A 21,982-nucleotide genomic window follows, 5' to 3' on the forward strand; every position below is an offset into this window, starting at 1 on the left:
CCACCCCTAACCCTACCCTCAGTGACATCACTCGTAGAAGAAGTGCAAAAAAGGTGGAGCTCAAGCTCAAGCTCCCCCTCGCTGGATCTCAGCTCGCCCAAATGGCTCTGCAGGGAGCACCACTTGAAAACAGCTGCAAATCTTAAGCAATAAACACCCGCACTGCCTTTGTTATTTTTATGTGACTCTTGTAACCAGTTGGGTATGTTTGCTTGAAAGATTCAGCGAGGGATTGTTTCTATTTGGAGGTCTATCTAGTCTAGGTTACTATCTCTGCTATTCTGCCTTCAGACAGTGGTATTGCTGGGTGATGGCGCTGCAGATGTGCAGTCATAGTTATACATGTAAAACAATGCTTGCACACAGTTATTTTTTGTTCAACATTTTTTCTTTTATTGGCATTATACTTAACGGCAAAGCCGAAATATCCTCACACCGCAGATTTGAAAGACGCCGGCGCTTTCTTGTACTGATACCTCACTTTGCCGGCGCTTCCTTTTACTGTTGCCTCAGTCTCACTTCACCACCGCTCACCATGTTAAAGTGTGGAATGATAGCCAAGCACCCCCTAACTTTACAGCATAGTGATTGGATATTTACTCGCGGGGAGGAGTTTCCTTACCTCAGCTCTTGGATTTAGAGGCACACACTTTCAATTCGAGGTGATATAAAACGCACACCAAATATTTCAACGCAAAACCGAGAAAACCACAATTCAAGAGCGAGCATTGAACCGTGGAGGTCATAGCGTACGGTTCAAAATTATATTGAGAATCGTGGCATTCCTAATAAATACTGAGGTAATTTTTAAAACATTTCTAATAATTACAGGCCCAATGCAAAATAAAGCTAAATAAAGTGCTAAATGTAAACATTGTACTTGAATGCTATGCACACTTCTATCTGCATACCTGTTGTGGCGTGTAAGATTGTGGTCATCTAAATGATGAGAAAGTATTACCGTAAATGGTGTGTTTTCCAACACCACATAGTAACTAATGGGGCATAATGAGAAAATCAACAATATTTACCTGTAAATATATAACACACATCATTGTTTTCTTCAACTTTAAACAACTCATGCTAAATAAATAGCACATTATTGTTCTGTCTTATGTAAAAGAACTTGTTTAGTCTGTTTTGGGTTATGTGTATGGTTAAGGTATTTATAGTGTATGTATTAATAGTAAGATTACCGCTCTGGGAGGTTAGTCATGTATTGAAAGTGGCTCTTGCATTCAGTGTTGTGTTCATATTTAGAATTGTTTTTTGATGTAGCCCTGTGGTTCTGCGAGACATGACATTTCGTTCCCCTGTATGTCCACACATGTAGCGCAATGACAATAATGCTCGGCTTGACTTGAATATGACTATTTATTTAGTCCAGCATATTGCACAGCAGCACCACTCCTAAAGTAAGTGTCACCACTAACTTGCATTACATCAGGGGTGTCAAACTCAATTTCTGGAGGGCCGAAGCCCTGCACAGTTTAGTTCCAACCCTGCTCCAACACACTTACCTGTAGGTTTCAAACAAGCCTGAAGGACTCAATTAGTTTGATCAGCTGTGTTTAACTAGGGTTGGAACTAAACTGTGCAGAGCTGCGGCCCTTTTGGAACTGAGTTTGACACCTGTGCATTACATGATTACCACTACATTTAGGGCTGAACAATATATTGTTTGTGCACCGATATCGCAATGTGTGTATATGCAATAGTCACATCGCTGGATTAGATAATATACTTTGGATTAAAACAAAATATATTATAAAATGTATTTTTTTATTATTTATATAATGATGACCGTGTTATTTTGCATTTGAGTGTTCAATATCTCTATTTAAATTCTGATAGACTCCCCAGAAAACCATAAAGCACTATTTATTTATTTATTTATTTCTGCGTGTAAATAATGCTGATGCACTGCATAGAATAAGCCTTGATCATCCCAGTCTGAATGAATTAAATCTTTTCAAAAAGAGCTATTCAAATCATCTGGTGAAATGATATTTATATCGCAAAATCAAAACATTTGTGCCGCCCATTACATTACAAACCACTGGAGAGGACAAATTCTTTAGCAGGATAGCGCTCCTCATAATTCGGCGTCCACATCAAAGTTCCTGAACGCAAAGAAGATCAAGGTGTTTCAGGATTGGCCAGCCCAGTCACCAGACATGAACATTATTGAGCATGTCTGGGGAAATTATATTTAAATTGTAAAATGCTGAAAGTCAGATTCTTCAAATTTCGCGGAGCCCTAAATACAGTTTTAATGAAGAAAAACAGGCTTCTTATGTTGCCAAAATAAAATGTTCAGACTTTAGGCTGGTCTTCAGTGATCCATCTGAAATCTTTCTAATATTCTCAATGTTCTAGCATCAATGCTGATTTATTACAGTTGTGCTTCCTAATATTTTTGTAAAATCCCAAATCTCAAATTTTTATTGTATATTAAAATGTTTTAAATAAATATTATTTGATAAATAGACATTTTAATATAACATCTTTTATTCCAAACATACTTTGTAACTTTTATAAATTTATCTTTATCATTATTTTGATTAATGTAATACCTCACGTCTGAATAACATAAAAAAGCTTTTTTAAATGAATAAAGATGTCACATTTCCTTTATCTTGTATGTTTACACTGCAGATCTCCACACCAAAAGAACCGCCATTTCTTCTGTTATTTACTTAATGCATTCTCTTACAAAACATTTGATGGATTGGTTTTATATTCTACTGCAATGCAGATCATCATAAACCATTTTCAGTATTCTCACACTTTCTAGTACTCTTAAACGCTGTCTAATTGTTAGTAGTTCTTAAGATTATTCTCATTCAAATCTGTAATCTGTAAATCTTTAGATATAGAAAAGAGTTCTATGAAACACATTCGGAATCCACCTCCTCTAATATTTCCCACCTCTGTTCCTCTTTTAGTTTCAGAAACGCTGAAATAGCTGTAATTATGTAAGACTTTAGATCCTTTGGTATTGATTTTTTTTTTTCTGCCAGATATTTCTAGATTTCCATTTTAATTGAATCCAAAAGACTCTTCTCTTCTGATAACAAAAACTCGGATTTACATTCACAAAAATATCATAGGGCTACTGAGTGTCTTATTAGGCACTGCATTCATGCTGGTTGTATGTAACATCTTAGTTAGTTACCCAAGTAACAGTGATGTTGATTATCAGGCCTGAATTTGCAAGTGTGTAGCGTGTATAACCAGCTTTGCTGATGCTCAGAAAGTGTCCGCTCACTGGCAGACCCAGAAGGCTCAGCTGAGAGGAAAGTCACTCACACTTCCTGATTAAGCAAAAGGTCAGGATGTGGTTGTGACAGGGGCTGGAGTGTATTGCCGACTGACAGCTGACAGTTTAGAGTGGCGCTGAAGGTGTGTGTGTGCGCTGAGACGCACTAACCTGATGGTCGGCTGATAGAAAGTGTCTGGCTATCGGTGAGGCTCTTGCAAGCTAGTTTGTGTGGTGTGTTTCACCAGCCTGATCTCACTAGGAAATTAATTTATTTTACTGTGAGAAAAGTACCTATTTCTATTAATCGCATCCAAAATAAAAGTTTGTTTTGACATGATACAGGTGAAGTCAGAATTATTAGCCCGCTTTCAATTTCTTTTTCTTCTTTTTCAAATATTTTCCAAACAATGTATAACAGAGCAATGAAATTTTCACAGTATGTCTGATAATATTTTTTCTTCTGGAGAAAGTCTATTTTATTTTATTTGTGCTAGAATAAAAGCAGTTTTTGACATTTTTAAACACCGTTTTTGGGACAAAATTATACCCCTTTAAGCTATATTTTTTCTCGACTGTGTTACATTTGACTTTTTTCCTAGTTCTTGGTCTTGCACTTTTTGTTAAGATTTTGCATGTATTTGTTCAGGATATGTACAGTTGAAGTCAGAATTATTAGCCCCCATTTTATTATTATTATTTTTTTGTATATTTACCAAATGATGTTTAACGGAAGGAAATGTTCACAGTCTGATAATATTTTTTTCTTCTTAAGAAAGTCTTATTTATTTTATTTTGGCTGGAATAAAAACAGTTTTTAATTTTTTAAACACTCTTTTCAGGACAAAATTATTAGCCCCTTTAAGCTATATTTTTTCTCGACTGTTACATTTAACTTTTTTCCTAGTTCTTGGTCTTGCATTTTTTGTTAAGATTTTGCATGTATTTGTTCAAGATATGTACAGTTGAAGTCAGAATTATTAGCCCCCATTTTATTATTATTATTTTTTTATATATTTACCAAATGATGTTTAACGGAAGGAAATGTTCACAGTCTGATAATATTTTTTCTTCTGGAGAAAGTCTTATTTATTTTATTTTGGCTGGAATAAAAACAGTTTTTAATTTTTTAAGCACTCTTTTAAGGTCAAAATTATTAGCCCCTTTAAGCCTGATTTTTTTTTTCTGATAGTCTACAGAACAATCCATCATTATGCAATAACTTGCCTTATTACCCTATCCTGCCTAGTTAACCTAATTAACCTAGTTAAGCCTTTAAATGTCACTTTAAGCTGTATAGAAGAGTCTTGAAAAATATCTACATTTACATTTAGTCATTTAGCAGATGCTTTTATCCAAAGCGACTTACAAATGAGGACAAGGAAGCAATTTACACCACTATAAGAGCAACAATGAATAAGTGCTGTAGGCAAGTTTCAGGTGTGTAAAGTCTAAGAAGGAAAGCATTAGTAATTTAAGATTTTTTTTTTTTTTTGGGTACAGTTAGTGGTATATCCAGAGAGGCAATTGCAGATTAGGAAGTGAAGTGGAGACTAAATAGTTGAGTTTTTAGTCGTTTCTTGAAGACAGCGAGTGACTCTGCCGTTCTGATGCAGTTAGGGAGTTCATTCCACCAACGGGGCAGATTGAGTGCGAGCGTTCGGGAAAGTGATTTCTTCCCTCTTTAGGATGAAACCACGAAGTGACGTTCATTCACTAAACACAAGTTTCTGGAGGGCCTATAAATCTGCAGAAGTGAGATTATCTATTCATATATTGAGAGAATGTTAAGAGAATAGAGAATATTATCTAGAGAATATTTAGTCAAATATTATTTACTGTCATCATGGCAAAGATAAAATAAATCAGTTATTAGAGATGAGTTATTAAAACTATTATGTTTAGATATATGCTGAAAGAAATCTCTGTTAAACAGAAAGTAGGGAAAAATAGATGGGCACTAATAATTCAGGGGGGGCTAATAATTCTGACTTCAACTGTACGTTTTCACATTCTGATTCCAATGCTGAATTATTAAAGTTGCTATAATTCTACTAAATATTCTCAAGAATACAATATTATCTGTTGTTTAAAAGAGTGTACTTCCATTATGGTGCTATTATGTTCATACTTGCATTATATAATGAGCGGCATAAATTGATTTTAAAAGGACAACAATATGGTTTATCACAATAAACTGTTGTGTAATATATCGTACAACAAAAATTTGATATCTTGACAGACTTACCCCTTATCCTACCCCTCATTGAGGGATGATCAAATCATACTAAAATGTAAGAATGAGATCGCACAAATAAATAGGAATTAAAGCCACTAAATTGATACTCTAGTTCTCCTAAACTGCTTCTCTCACAAGTCATTTTTATACAAAGAGAGTTGAGTGCATGGCACTTTTGAGACAGTGTTGGCTTCCACTTCCTGATAATTGAACAAGCAGTTTTCATGCTTGAATCTGACTAGTTATTTTTCTCACAGAAAATATGCTTTATATTCTGCTATAAATGTCAATTATTCTGTGAGTCTAAAACAATTATGTGTTGTTTATTTCACCTCATATGGTTTTAAACCTTAACACAGTGGTGTTCGAACTCGGCCCTGGAGGATCGGTGTCCTGCCAATTTGACCTCCAACTTGCCTCAACACACCTGCAAGGATGTTTCTAGAAAGCCTAACAAGAGTTTGATTAGCTAGCCCAGGTGTGTCTGATTGGGTTGGAACTAAACTTTGCAGGACACCCCAAGTGTGGGCACCCCTGCCTTAATGAGTTTCTTTCTTCATGTATTCAATCAATTTCCTTCGGCTTAGTCTCTGATTTATCATGGTCGCCATAGCTGAATGAACTTCCAACGATTTCATCATATGTTTTACGCAGCGGATGGCCTTCCAGCGACAACCCAGTACTGGGAAACTCCCATGCACTCTCATTCACACATGCATTCATACACTGTGGCCAGTTCAGTTTATCCAATTCACCTAACTAAAACACCCGGAGGAAACCCACGCGAACATGAGGAGAATATGCAAACTCGACACAGAAATGACAACTTACCCAACAACCTTTTTGCTGTGAGGTGACAATGCTAACCACTGAGCCACCATGCCGCCCCCTGTTTCTTTCTTGTGTTTCACAAAAAATAGATGATATTTTGAAGAGTGCAGGTTGGTGTCACCCATAGGAGAAATAAAAATACCTTAGAAGACGAAGTGTGCCAGCTACTAGCATGCTTCAAAATATCTTCTTTTGTGTTCAATAATAAAGAAACTCATATGTTAGGAGTGTCATGATTACCAGCGATCGTCTTTCATAAGGTCACTGGATTTCACTCTCAATAACCATGGACTACAAATCCGCCATTTCTGGACTACATTTTTCATACATGCACTCCGGTCACACTCACACATGCTTCCTCATCTAGACTGATTACTTGCACCACCTGAGGATTTTCAGAAACTGATTGCACACACTATTTAAGCTACACACTCACCTATTCACTTTGCCAAGCCTTGTTTACTGTAAGTAGCACTACAACGCGTTTCCTAGTCTTGTTATCCTGTGTACTGACCTTAGCCTTGTTAGCATCCTTGTCTTTGCCTGCCACCTGCCTTTTGACCTTTCGCCTGTTAATGATTACGATTCTGGACCGTCTTCACATACCCGTTTGAACCTGTATTGACCATTGCTTGCCTGACAATGAATACACCTGCATTGTGGATCTTGCCTTCAGTTGTATGTGTCACTCTCCGTGGTCACAAGGAGCAAGTGATGGGTAATGATGACAGTAAATGATTATTTTTGGGTGAACTATCCCTTTTAAAGGAGCAGTTTAAAATCTAAAAATCTAACTTTCTTATTTAATTATTCAGTCCTGGGACATGTGTACTGTATATGAATTCATGGTAACACTTCACTTCAGCAAACACATATTGACTATTAACTAGCTTATTTGGATGTTTTTTAGTAAGCTGTTTGTAAGTACTTGGGAAGCAATTAAAATGACTTATGCCAGGGGTTATAAACATTTCAGCCCACGACCCCCCCATTATGACAATGCCAGTGGCTCGTGACTGCCATTATGGTTTGTAAACTGTAAATATACAAACGTTGCACAAAATAATAGGCCTATATAAACACGAGCACAAAAAGTTAAACAGTCTAACAACCAAGGTTATTATAGTTAACGAAAACAAACGAAAAAACAAAAACTTGAAATAATTGTTGATAAATGAAATAAAATTAAAAACAAGATTTTTTTAAAAGTAGAATTTAACTGAAGCTGTATTGTGTACATACAAAACTAACTGAAATTAAAATTATAGCAAAATCCTCATCTTTGTAATAATACATAAGCTTGTTGTCTTTAATACAAAAGCTTGCTGTAAGCCTTTTAGAAGTAAATGTAAATCGCGCTGCTGGTGTTTGACCCAGATACGTAGCACCTCAGAGTCTGTATCCGCTTGTTAAGTGTGACGTCACGCGAAGCGGCTTCCGGGTCCAATCGCTCTATTAAACTGAATGGGGAGACTCATGAAATGGTAATAATAAACGTTTACAAAGCATTTTAATAAGTTCAAAAATCACGATCGCAATACATATGTCCATGCCTAATATCCGATGGTCAGAAAGTAATAAATTTTAACACTACGATTTTATATAAAATTCACTTTAATGTGTGATAGGAATAAAACGTGATCATAAACGAATGATTGTTCCAATCAAACGAATGGCGGCTTGGACCCGGAAACAGTATTACATACGTCACGAACACGTCACCACTTAACAAGCGGATTCCTGCTGCCATTTGGCCAGACCAAGCAGTTTCTCCTCCAGTCATCCTCACTGTTGCTCGCGTGGCAAAAACAGCAAATGGACATGACAGCAGCACGGTGACAGCATTAAAACCAGAGGCTTAAACCTATTACTTTAACACATTTGTGCCCAATAATGGGTTTTATCTCTGTATCGCATCGTGAACGAATCTTTTTAACCGGATCTTCTAAGTGAACTGGTTGAATTAGTTCACCAAATCGAACTGAATCATTTAAAACGATTCACGTCTTCAGTAAGCACTTATCCACAAACTACTTACTTTTTAACAAGCTAATACTAATACCTTTAACTAATACCCTCCTCTAACTCGAAATAATCCAATATACACCTATTAGAACAGTAACACTACACTGAGATTAAATTTGAGTAGCGGTTAACCAGTAATACTGCGCATGCGGGATTCATTAAACCAAACACAAACAACACATGGCAGCCTGCTGTGAGGGAACTAAACTTGAACAACTGCAGCGCTGGTAAACCAAGGGCCTAAATGAGAGGATCTGGTGAAAAATGTAAGTTTATTTCATGAGAGAAGATCGTAATTGAATTTAAATAAGTGAATGATGCTTCAGTTGGGTTGCAAAACTTTACTGTAAGACATTTTTAAGATCATAATGATGTTTTAACTGACTTAAATTACTATTGTTGACTAACATAATGTTGAGTCCCAACATTCGCGTTAAATATGTGAACTTCCCATTACTACTGTGGATCTAACCTCAGAGCAGCCTTGCACACATATTGTACTTCAGGCTGCTATCTTGTGGGCTGTTGTATTTAAATTTTAGGATGGGTAGATGGTTGTGGTGGATGATAGTGTTGTGTTCTCTGAATAAGTTTAAAAAAATTCATGGTTAAGTTTTTATTATACAATATTTATCCTGTTGATTTTGAATCTTGCGCCTAAAAAATATCCTCATTTAGAAAAAAAAACTAAAACTAATACTAGGGCTGTGCAATTAATTGAAAATCCAATTTCGATTTCGATTTTGGCTTCTAACGATTATGTAAAATCATTAATCAAGATAAACGATTATTCCATTATTTACCGCCCCCTTTCCAGTTCTCCTCGCTAGTTACTCTTAAAAGTGCTTAAGACCGCATGCTTATGTGTGTGTGGCGCGCAGACAGTCAGAAGCATGCGGTCTGCACTTGGTCTCATTCGCACACTGTGACGAGGAGAGCGCAGACATCTAAAGTCATCTTAACGTGAGCGCTTAACGGTCAAATAGGTGTCAAAACAAATAGGTGTTTAGTGATTATTCATATTAACCCTCATTTTGTAATAATGAGGGTTGCTGCTCTTGACTGAAGACTTTTGTAGCTAAAGTGTTTTTCTTACAGTGAAGATGCTTAAAGCACAGTTTGTTTCATATTTTTATTCTATTGTATTTATTTATTTTTGCAGAGTGGAAAATAACTTTATATATGCAGTTGTAGTCAGAATTATTAGCCCTCCTGAATATTAGCAACCAGGGCCGGAGTGGGACTCCTTTTCAGCCCTGGAGTTTCAAGCCTTAGACCGGCTCACCTCAGTTCACGACTGACTATATTAAAATATTTCGAATTCAGTTTCTAATGACACAATCACGTATTTTTCAAGAAAACAGCTGCTTTAGAAGTTGAAATGTTCAACAACCCAAACAGTATTTATGTCTTAACAATAAAAATGCAAAAAAATAAATAATAAATTCAATGAGATAGGTAAGGATCGAACTCGGATCCTGCAATGTGGTAACGCAACGTGCTGACCACTGGACCACAATGGCGCTATTGTTAATAATTTGTCTATTGATGACTTAATCTTTTTCTCCCCTTTCTAGGTTTCTGATCAATTTATGTCAGATTTATTAATGTAGTGAATCATCTGATTTTCATTGAGCAGGTGTAATATTCATTAATATTAATTATTCGAATTCTTATATTCACTAAGGTGCCGCTGTTTGGGGTCGAACAATAGTTATGTCATCATTAACCTGCAGGCTGCATTTTGCTCACGGGGCTGCGAGAAAATAAATAAAAAGTGCGGAGCTGCAGCAAAATAATGAATAAAAATAGTGAGGCTATGGTCAAATAAATAAAAATTTTTTTTTTAAAAAGTGCGACTGCTGAGAGTGCAAGCAGCTAGGGACACCGGCCCTCGCTGCCAGAAAACAGACCGGCCCAACGGGAATTTTCCCGGTCCTCCTGATTAGTCAATCCGGGCCTGTTAGCAACCCTTTTCCTCCCCAATTTCTGTTTAATGGAAAGAAGATTTTTTTTCAATACATTTCTTAACACAATAGTTTTAATAACTCATTTCTAATAACTGATTTGTTTTATCTTTGCTATGATGACAGCACATAATATTAGACTAGATATTTTTTAAATACAAGCATTCAAATTCAAAGTGTGATTCAAAAGCTTAATTAGGGTAATTAGGCAAGTCATTGTATAACAGGAGTTTCTTCTGCCGACAATCAAAAATATATATTGCCTAAAGGGGCTTATAATATTGACCTTAAAAGAGGTTTCAAAATATTCAAATCTGCTTTTATTCTAGCCAAAACAAAACAAATAAGCCTTTCTCCAGAAGAAAAAAAAATTAGAGGAAATACTGTTAAAACTCCTTGATCTGTTAAACATAATTAGGGAAATATTTATAAAAAAAATAATAATAATTCTCAGGAGCGCTAATAATTTTGACTACAACTAATAATCGTTTGGAATAATTGTGATTACAATTATGACCAAAATAATCGTGATTAGGATTTTTCCCAAAATTGAGCAGCCCTAACTAATACTGAAACTAATAAAAACTAAAGTAAAACCAAGCAATTTCAAAATATAGAAACTAATGAAACCTAGTAAATCTGCCTCTAAAAACAAATTAAAACTTACCGAATTTGAAAACAGAAAAGTCAAAACGAAATAGTCAAAACTAATGAAAAATCCAAAACTATTGTAACCTTTGTGGGCCTAGTCATAACCTTTTAACATCACCTGTCAAAACATCTAACCAAAAGAAAAGTAAAAATAGTTTGACCTGTTGTAATGCTTGAATGATTCATCTTCAGGCTGAGAGACAACTTTTTTTTAAAATAACTTTATTGTTTTTTTGATTTTATAACACAACAACTTACATCTTTAGACTAGCAAACATTCACACCACAATTGGCAATAAAGCATGTAATATACAATTAATCCATATATAAATATAGTAATAATCGATTAATACAAAAAATAATAATAATACAAAAAAAATAATAATAAAAATAAATAAATTTGAATTGAAATTACAAAAAGGAAACAAATAATAAACACAATATTAAATAATAAATAAGAGTAAAGAAAAGTTCAAATAAAATAATAATACTCTTCTGTTTTTAAACTTAATTGGTCTAATCCTCTTCAATTTGACTATTTCCTGTCGAATTTTTGTCTTTAAAGTAAGCCATGAAAGGTTGCCAGATTTTATAGAATTTGTCTTCTTTCTTTTTTAGGGAGAATCTGATTTTCTCTAGTTCCATATGTTTCATTACATCTCTCATAAGATGTGTATATGTAGGAGCGGCTTTCTGTTTCCAGTGTAATAATATTAATCTTCGTGCTAGTAGACAGACAAATGGAACTATATTTTGTTCAGTACTGTTTTTAGCAATCTCGAAATCAGTAATGCCTAGAACTGCTATACGGGGATCTGGATCTATCGGCTTTTGACCTATTTTTGAGAATGTTAGAAATATATTTTTTGAGAGACAACTTTTAATTGACATCAACAAACTTCTTACCGAAGTAACTTTCATCTGAGGGAATGCGTATCAAATTGGTGCGTTTCCCATAATTGCATTCTAGACAACCTAAACATGCATGAAGCCTGAATGAGGCCTGTGAAAAATCCTCGGGAATTATGAACCGGTGCAGTGACTGGTGTTTAATATCCGTGAAATGTCAAGGCTAATAAGAGTGCGGTAATTACAATATCTCTTGAGATGGATTATGGAGCTCTTTAACTGCAGGCAATATGATGACTATTCTGATGATGACCATTTCTGTCTTTGATTTCACTTAACACATTATGATAAACGTGTTGTGATCTGTATCTAGTGATATGTGCCGGACTATAAGAGGCAGATGGATAGGGTTGTTGGTTTTGTAAATGATAGAGCTTGAGTCAGAATTAGCCGTTCAGCCCCAGACTGCTGCCCACTACCTGCTGCTTTGCCTTCGCCGCAGCCAAAAACCCTCCATCCGCCACTGATGCAGCGTATTTGCATTCTCATTCAGCCTTCTGCTCTCTATGTCAGGATTGCGTTGTACTACGGCTACTACAGACTTTTGTAATACTCTGTGCTATTAGATCACAAACTGAAGCATTGAAAATCTTTGGTACACTTTATATTGATGGTCCGTTTGTTGAATTTAAGTTACATTGCATCTACATGTCAACTAGTTCTCATTATATTATAAGTGGACTGTTAGGGTTAGGGTGAGGGTTAGTGTAAGTTGACATGTACTTGCAAAGTTTCTTATAGTCAGTTAAATGTCTGTTAAAGGAGCAGTATTAACAGATATTAAGCATACAGTCTACTAATACTCAAATGGACCATTAACATAGTGTTACCAAATCTTTTAATGGAGTTGGCATGATGCAATTCCAAGAAGAAATGTTGAAAATGAGCTTTAAAAAATGTATACGTATGCCCTAGGCTTGGGCAGTAATACGGTAATATGGTATTTTGCGAAATCTTAAAAAAGCAACGTTTTCAGTTTCAGCACTGTTAACAATGCATCTATTTAGAGACCAGGGTTAAATATTAAATAGAATTTATTTAATGGCTAAAAATGTGTATGTGTGGTTATCATCACGGGACAGCATGGAGGAGAAAGAGAGAGCTGGGGAAAAATGGTGAGCCGCGGACCAATGGTTCGTTTCCATTGACTGGTACAGTTCGGGTCGGTACGGGTCGGGCTTTTCTTTTTTTTCGCGCTTCACTCTCACGTTTGTCCTTTTCTATCCAAATGGATCAGATGATGGCGACACTTCAATAATCACGCGCACGTCATTATCATCAGCTCAAGTTCTTTATATGAATATAGATGCGATCACAAGCTCCCGGAAGAAAGCGAAAACCGCTCGCACTTTTAGACGGGCTCGTAAAGCAACAACAGCACATGGCAGATTTTTTTCTTCTTGGCTTTGTGGCTGTTCATCAAGACCATGACAGGTTTGTTTGAGCTCAGGTCATCCATGGCTCGTTATTATACGCATATAGAATTTCCATGTAATGTCTTGGCTGTGTATCAGAACATGGCGGTTCCTTTGTTTTCATTCTGTCTAGCTCCACAAGCTTGTGACGTATCTTTTTAACTAATCAGCTTTCAGCTGCACGTCTAGCTCCACCTTTTGGTACCCTTGCTCATGTTTTGTAACCTTTCGAAAAAGTTTAAAAAAGTGGTACGGTTCAGTTCGGTACGCTTTTTGACAGTGGAAACGACCATAAAAGCGTACCAAACTGTACCGTACCGTACCACTCAGTGGAAACGGGCCACATGTGACCTGGGGCCTGTTTCAGAAAGGAGGTTAAGTGAAAACTCAGAGTATTTTAACCCTGAAATGAGAGAAACTCTGGGTTTTCCGTTTCAAAATGGCAGGTTTGTCAAACTCGAGAAAGCAGGGTAAGTCAAACCTGTTTCTAAAAGAGAGGTAACTTTAACTCGGAGTCAGTTACTGTGGTAACTTACTCTGTGAACCTAACCTGGTCAGGAGCAGGTTTTATAGTTTCAAGTTTAAACTCTGAGTTATTTAAACCTCCTTACTGAAACAGGCCCCTGGTCTCGAAAAAACACAACTTCTGCAGTTTGGCAGTATTTCAGGTTTCAACTAAATGAGAAAGGAGAGGCGGTAAATACAGACGAGGCAATTTTCAAATTGTGCAACAAAATGGTGACCGTGAGAGATGGAAATACCTCGAACCTAAAGTTGCTAATAAATTGTTGCTAATAAAAGTTGTTAATATTGTTGTGCATGTTATTTTGCTCAACAAAATAACATGCACAACAATTATGTAGTCTTAGGTAATTATTATTTATTATTCACGGTAATACTGTATACTGACGTACAATAGGGAGAAGGTTTGAAGGTATCAAAATTTGGATACTGCCCAAGCCTAATATGCACTACTAAAGTGGATAAACTTTTTACACCGTTAAAAAAATTGCATAAACTATGATGGAAACATATTTAACAAATATATTTTAGTATGGTCATCAACAAATTATGTGTGATGATTTGTTGAATTTATTTATTTTTTTTGTTTCTGTTTTAACGGATCAAATATTAAATAAAACGGGTGCGAATGTGTGATGGGATGGCATTAATGGACAAATCGATGGATCGACCACATTGTAAAACATCTGAAATGTTGTTTTGTTCATTCGAAAATCCCTTATCTAAAGTCAGTCATTAAAGACCTGTCATGAGCATCTACGCTCCCAAAGAACGATCTCGCTCCTTCAAAACCCACCATACATCATGGTTTCCGCTACATTTATTCTTCCATGGCGGGGCGTCACGCCAAAATTCATCCTGCCATGGCTACATTACAGCTTCTCGTTCAAAACATTTTTTTTAATAGGTGATAATCACACCAAAACGTATTGAAGGGGAAGTTAATTATAACAGTGTGAACTTTTCTGCAACCGTGGTAGTCATGTGCGTCATTTGTTTAACACTTTAATGTGACGTGCTGACTGACTGGTGCGTGATGCGTGAGGCAGCAAATATGACGTATAGCCGTTTCACTTTACTTTAGGGTGCATTAATGCTGCTCTGCAGGTCTATTGAAGACATTCATAAATATTCCTAGCAAATCTAATAAATGCTGGAAACACGTTACATAAACGCACTACATCGCACTTCAACAGTGTTTATTTGATAGCGCACAAGAAGATCTGCGCGCACTTGAAGTAGCTTATATTTGAGGGGGCCTGCAAGAAGTTTTGTGCACGAGCAGAGGAATCCGCATGCTCGTAGGCTATTACATAAATGCAATCTCCACTTATAATACTGCGCTCACGACATTTGCTATTGAAATAATAACGCCACAGGTTGGTAGATATGTGTAAATAAGGCCTGCCGTCACAGCTGGAAATAATCCTAGAGGAAACACTGTACATTTATTGCATTTTGTTATTGTTCTCTTAATAGTTAAACAAATAGTTTATTGTAAAAGAAAGTGTCCAAGGTGCCTTCTCCTACTGCAGGAAAGTCCATTTTTTTTTATTCAGTTTTATCCTTTCCATTTTTAGTTTGACAGTTAATTGACAAGTTTGACTCAATGGATGGAAATGGTGCTTTATTCACAAATTATTCACAAATTAAAGACATTGTATAACACTGAAGGACTTAATTCCCTAAAAACAACTGTCCTAGTTATACTTTATCCTGCTTATTACATAGCTACTTGCCACAAAACATTGTTCTGAGCTGTAATAGTTGAATAGTTTTTTATTTACCGCAAAGCTGATAGAAACAAAAACAGTTAATGGAGTATACACTAACTTGCCTATTATTCAGTCATAAGTTGCACTAAACAGTGAAAAAACGCAGCGTAACAGACAAGCAGATACATACTGTATGAATGTGGATGTAAATATACGCATTTGAACGTGTTCACTGACAGTCACGGAGATTCAAAGAACCTGTATGGGCCTTAGTGGTTGTTATCTCGGAATAACATACCTTCGAATGTCACCACTGACCAATCAGCATCAATTATTCCAGACAGCTGTGTAATAACATTAGGTAATGCACAAAGTAAACATGAACTAACACTGAGCAACTTTATTTCCATTAACTAGTGTTAACAAATATAAAAAAATACAGTAATGTATCGTTCTTATTTGAGGTATTTGTTATTAATTTTGTTCACAGCTCATATGCCTTCATTTATCAAATGATTGTGTCTATAATTGTGTAAACTAAATGTCTAAGGCAAGGGTCACCGGTGTCCCTCCAGAGTTTAGCTCCAACTAGCCTTAACACACCTGCCTGGTTGTTTTAAGTATACCTTGATTAGCTTGTTCAGGTGTGTTTGATTAGGGTTGGAGTTAAAATCTGCAGGACACCGGCCCTCCAGGAACAAGTTTGGTGACCCCTGGTCTAAGGTTTTAACGTCATTGGAAATCCTCTTTAGCATATTCCAACAACATCCTGCTTGTGAACCATTTCCTTTCAGTCATAAATTATCCAGCTATAAACATAAGACAGTTCTCTGGCACTTACTCTCTCTGATTGCGGTTTTGTCATTGCGTGTGTTCAATTATAAATGCCCTCCTATGAAACCGTATAAATAATGCACTTGCATGCATGCCTACAACATCTTGAGATCAAACACAGGTCTTATTGTTTGGTTGTCTCAGGTTAACAGCCTCAGGATCTACAGATTCTTGAGTCTCCAGACAGTTTGTGACGCAAATACTGACTCATCTTCTTTTGTCCCCTTTTCTGTCTCCTTTTAGATTCAGAACTTTTAGACTGAAACAGAACCTGGATTACTGGAAAAACCTTTAACACAAAGTGGGATTGTAAGAGCTAGTCCTATTGGTGACTGGAGCCAAGATGGCGGGAAGAGAGCGCAGTCCCCGCCACAGGCCCTGGTCTGTGTACAGAGCTAACACATTTGATTTGTCTTCTGAGATGATGGGGTTGGCACTCACAGGTGAGGAATAATTTACTTCTGATTTAGTTATCATAATTATTTTTCGGGGTTTTCACCTTTAATGGAGAGAACAGTATAGAGTATTGACACGAGAGCATGGGGAGCAGAGAGAGTGGAAGGATCGGCATAGGACTGTGAGGCGGGAATTGAATTCGAGTTGCCGTAAGCACCTGTGTGAATGTGTTGACGCACCAACCACTACACTACTGGCGCATACTTTTTTTGCCTTTGATTTTTTACGGTTAAATTTTGCAAATAAAAAATACCTTGCTGAATGGCTTAGCACTAGTGTACTAGACTATGTGTGCCTTGGCTACTTTTCTGACTGGTTTAACTCTAGTGAACTAGATAATGTGTACCTGGGCTACCTTGCTGACCAGTATAACACTAATAATGCACACTGTATGTCCTCATCACAAAAAAATGTTAACATGAACTCCATTTAAACCATTTGAACTTTGGAATTGACTGATTGAAACATGTTTAAGCAGACACGTAGGGGTGTGTGATATGACATTTCTTGATTGTGGCTCATTAAAATATCTTTACCGTCTGCTTTTGAAATGTTGGTGTATTTTGCTACAGTGCTCATTGTATTTGGTGCAATTCTGGCGCCTCTGCCTCAATATACTGTCTTTTTTTAATATATTTTGTTGCCTTGTAATGGTTTGTTTTAAACTAATGAAATGTGTTTGGCTGTACTGCTCGGACAACTTGTAAAAGCAAAATCACAAAGAATCGTGATAAAATCTTGAATTTTGCTAAAAAACATTGTGACATAGAGTTTTTATATATGACAGCTGTATATACTGTAACCCCATTGAAGCATGCAGTCATCAGTTGCTTCTGATTGTGATTTTAGGCCCCGTTTACACTAGTACGTTTTAGTTTTAAAACGGCGTTTTAGAATCAAAACAATCCACGTCCACACTAGCGTTTCACCCAGCGTTTCTGAACAGCTCTCTTCTTCCTCTTTGGCCTTAGTCCCGTATGGTTGCGGGGTCGGCTCTTTGGAACAAGCCTTTTTTTTTAGACTTGTCCATATGATAACGACTTTTTTACACATTCCGCCCGGCCTCTGCGTTCTTGGAATTGAGAAACAGCCAGAGTATGCAAATACACCATCTAGACAGTGGCCTATTGCTGACTGAATTTCATTGGCTGACGCTTCTATGACGATCGCTTCAGCCCCAACTTCAGACACGCCTTCAGTCAAGCGTTGACGCTAAAGCCCCGTGTGAATGGGGCGTTAACCCAACTACTACCTTACTAACTATTTATATGCAGCTAATTGGTAGTTTGAGCTAAACTTTAATTAATAGTTTGTTTATAGAACAAATTGTACATTAAAATAAAGTGGGTCCATACCACAACATAATTAGCTTATAATCTAGTAAAAGGCTTTCTTAATGAGGTTAATTTTATGTGTTTACGTTGTGTTCAGGAAACAGCCAGGATCCTGATGAGCCAGTGCTTGAGTTCAGTCTGGGTGAGTAACAGCACTTCCGTCAATCATAAAGAGATCACACTGAAGCTCCTGTCAGTAATATTATGCCACCAAAGCTGGTGTCCACTCATTCACGAGATGTTTACCTCTCGAGTCCATCCTCTCATGTTCTTCCACCTTTTTTGGCTTCATACACTAGCAGTGCACAGCCTACTGTATTTGTGAAGGAAATAAACAGTTCATCAGCCATACCCTTTTACCTCATAAGCAATAAACATTTATGCAGCTTATCTGTGTGCCGTCAAATCAGATATGTTCATAGTACTGTGTGCGCTGGGTTTTGTCAGGTGCTCTCTGACAGTTATATTACTTTTTCCATGACGGAACGTCTTGTTGATTACAGTTCGCCACCTACAGTTATTTGTTTATACGGTAGATTTGACTTGTCATAGGAGTACAATCACAGCTAAATCACTCATCTCATAATCATTTGACTTACTGAATTGTTCTCCTTCTTCCCACAGCATGCAGTGAGCTGGTCACCCCATCGCTGGATCGTAAGCCCAGTAGTTTTGTAGCTGTGAGCTGCACCACTCCTCCACAGGCATTCTGGACCAAACATGCACAGACGGAGATCATAGAGGTGAGGAGGGAAACATGAAGACTTGATATAAAATGTACAATGATACTACCTTGCTTCTGAGCATGTACCATGATGATTACATCAACAATCCAATCTTCCTGAGCATCATTGACACCATCTATGACTTTCCGCCAGCTAGATCTCTGCAACTCTCACATGGTCGCCCACTGAAGCTAAGCAGGGCTGCGCCTGGTCAGTACTTGGATGGGAGACCACATGGGAAAGCTATGTTGCTGCCGGAAGTGGTGTTAGTGAGGCCAGCAGACGTTGATCAACCTGCGTTCTGTGTGGGTCCTAACGCCCCAGTATATTGATGGGAACTATATACTGCTCAGTGAGCGCCGTCTTTCAGATGAGACGTTAAACCGACTCTCTGTGGTCGGTAAAAATCCCAGGATGTCCTTCGAAAAGAGTAGGGGTTTAACCCCAGCATCCTGGACTTTGCCCTCTTGGCCTTTGTCCATCATGGCCTCCTAACCCTCCCCATATCATAATTGGCGTCATCACTCTGTCTCCTCTCCACCAGTTAGCTGGTGTGTGGTCTGGCGTAATACAGGTGGATGCTGCACACTGGTGGTGGATGAGGAGATTCTCCCCATTGTGTAAAGCACTTTGAGTGCCCAGAAAAGCGCTATATAAATTTAAGGAATTATTATTATTATTATTATTATTATTATTATTATTATTATTATTATTATTATTATCATCACCATCATCATCATCATTATTATTATTATTTTATTATTATTATTGTTATTATTATTTTTTTTTAATTATTATTAATATGTATTATTATTATTATTATTAGTAGTAGTAGTAGTAGTATTTTTTTTTATTATTATTATTATTATTATTATTATTATTTATTATTATTAGGGGGTCAAGCGCGAAGCGCTGAAACCCTATTGTTTTTGTTAAGATTTTTATTATTAGGGGGTCAAGCGCGAAGCGCTGAAACCCTATTGTTTTTGTTAAGATTTTTATTATTAGGGGGTCAAGCGCGAAGCGCTGAAACCCTATTGTTTTTGTTAAGATTTTTATTATTATTATTATTATTATTATTCTGCCGAAGTCACTATTGCCCAGACCAAACCGTAAGGCCGAGAGAGCTGAAACTTGGCCAGATCGTAGTACCCCGGTACACTACGTTCTGGCCAAAGATCAGCCAAATCAGACCATAGGTGGCGCTATGGCGCCAAAAAAACACTTTTTGGACATTTTTGGCCGCTATACGTTCACCGTTTGTCGTAGACTCAAAAACTTTACATTTTTTGAATCCTTGGGTTAACCTGAACAAAAGTGTATAGCAGAAATTTTTGCTCTACGACGCACCGTTTTCCCGCTACATCGCGATTTGTCCGAAACCAACTTTTGCGAACTAGTCCTAGGTTTTTCACTCAATCTAAACCAAACCTGCTCTCAAATATTTTCTGGACACTGAATATCAATAATTATCAAAAAAAAGTTGACATTTTTATTCTCACGCGAAACAGTACACAACATTGTTCGATGCTAATTAAAGCTAAATGCTAATCGGAGCTATAACTTTTGAACGGAATGAGATATCATCACCAAACTTGGTACACACATGTATAAGCTCAATTTGAGGTGACAGTGCAAAAACAGCAGACTTTGGCCACATGATGGCGCTATAAAGCTTAAAAACCATAAAATGACCCTAACCTTACAACCGTTAGTCCGATCAGCTTGAAATTTGGCATGCAGTGTCTTTGACCAGTTTGCCACGACATCTTATAAGGACAATGACACATCTCAAAAAACATGGCTGCCATTAGCCAATTAAAATTGTGCAGCCATTTAGCAAGGTTAACGATGAGCGATCGAAACGAAACTCGCTGGGTATGTTCGACTTATGGACCTAGAGGTCTGTAAGTATTTTGAAAGAAATCGGCCACTAGGGGGCGATTTTACGCAAATTTAAGGTGTAATGGGTTGTGTATCACACAACCTTTTGCAAAACCACACAAAATACATACCATATGACAGGCCTGCTCATACCGAACAGTTTGACACTAAAACCACTGCTGTCACTTACACCGTTCGTTAAATATGCATCAATAAAGGAAAAACCTACTTTTGCGAACTAGTCCCTGGTTTTTCACACAATCGCAACGAAACCAGTGTTGCTGGAATCTCTGGACTGTGTAGATCAATAATTATCAAAAAAAAGTTGAACTTTTCACTTTGGCTAGCTGTAACAGGCTAATTTACAAAAGGGGCGTGTCCACACGAACCTACATGCCTGTAAACCAATAAGGAAAACTCACAACATCACAGAAATTGGTGAACACATGTGCCATATCAATGAGAAGAAACTTGCAAAATTTTGTGAAGATCAAACCATAGGTGGCGCTATAATAGCAAAAATAGTCCTAAAAACATGCCAAATGGCTTAAAAATAAAGTAAATGTGCTTCATTTAAACACTATTTCACAAATACACTTAATCTACATATCATATGATAGGTCTGCTCATACTGAACAGTTTGACACTAAACCCACTGCTGTCACTCACACCGTTCATTAAAAAACCATCAATATAAACAAAACCTACTTTTGCAAACTAGTCCCTGGTTTTTAACTCAATCGCAACGAAACCAGTGTTAAATGAACCTCTGGACTGAGTAGATCAATAATTATCAAAAAAAAGTTGAACTTTCCATTTTAGATAGCTGTAACAGGCTCATTTATAAAAGGGGCGTGTCTACACGAATCTACATGCCTGTTAACCAATAAGAAAAACGCAAAACATCACAGAAATTGATGAGCACATTTGGCATATCAATGCGTATAAACATGCAAAATTTTGTGGTGATCGGGCAATAGGTGGCGCTATAATAGTAGAAATGGTTCTAAAAACATCATAGAATGGCTTAAAAATGCAGTAAATGTGCTTCATTTACACACCTAACACTAAAATGATTTACAAGTTGTTGTTTGTTGCCCATCTTGGACATTTAAATGTCTAAAAAACACATATTTTCAGTATTCTATCTTTTTAGCCACTATAACACAGACTTTTAACTGTCACCTACCATTTCTAACCACTAGATGTCACA

The 21,982-nt window shown here is 36.9% G+C and overlaps 1 protein-coding gene across 6 annotated transcripts in view; it reads left to right on the top strand.

Moving 5' to 3' along the window:
- The window catches only part of inpp4aa (inositol polyphosphate-4-phosphatase type I Aa), a 149,911-nt gene that overhangs the window by 18,844 nt on the left and 109,085 nt on the right, over positions 1–21,982 (top strand). For all 6 annotated transcript variants that reach the window (XR_015498949.1, XR_015498948.1, XM_087267027.1 and 3 more), the window contains 3 exon segments: positions 16,614–16,813; positions 18,258–18,302; positions 18,785–18,903. Coding sequence is in view for 4 of the 6 variants with exons in the window: in XM_087267027.1 (XP_087123153.1) it covers positions 16,714–16,813; positions 18,258–18,302; positions 18,785–18,903 (264 nt within the window). In the remaining 2 variants the exon portion in view is untranslated.

The sequence above is a fragment of the Danio rerio genome, chromosome 9, assembly GCF_052040795.2.
Source record: "Danio rerio strain M-AB ecotype USA chromosome 9, GRCz13ab, whole genome shotgun sequence".
Lineage (NCBI taxonomy): Eukaryota > Metazoa > Chordata > Actinopteri > Cypriniformes > Danionidae > Danio > Danio rerio.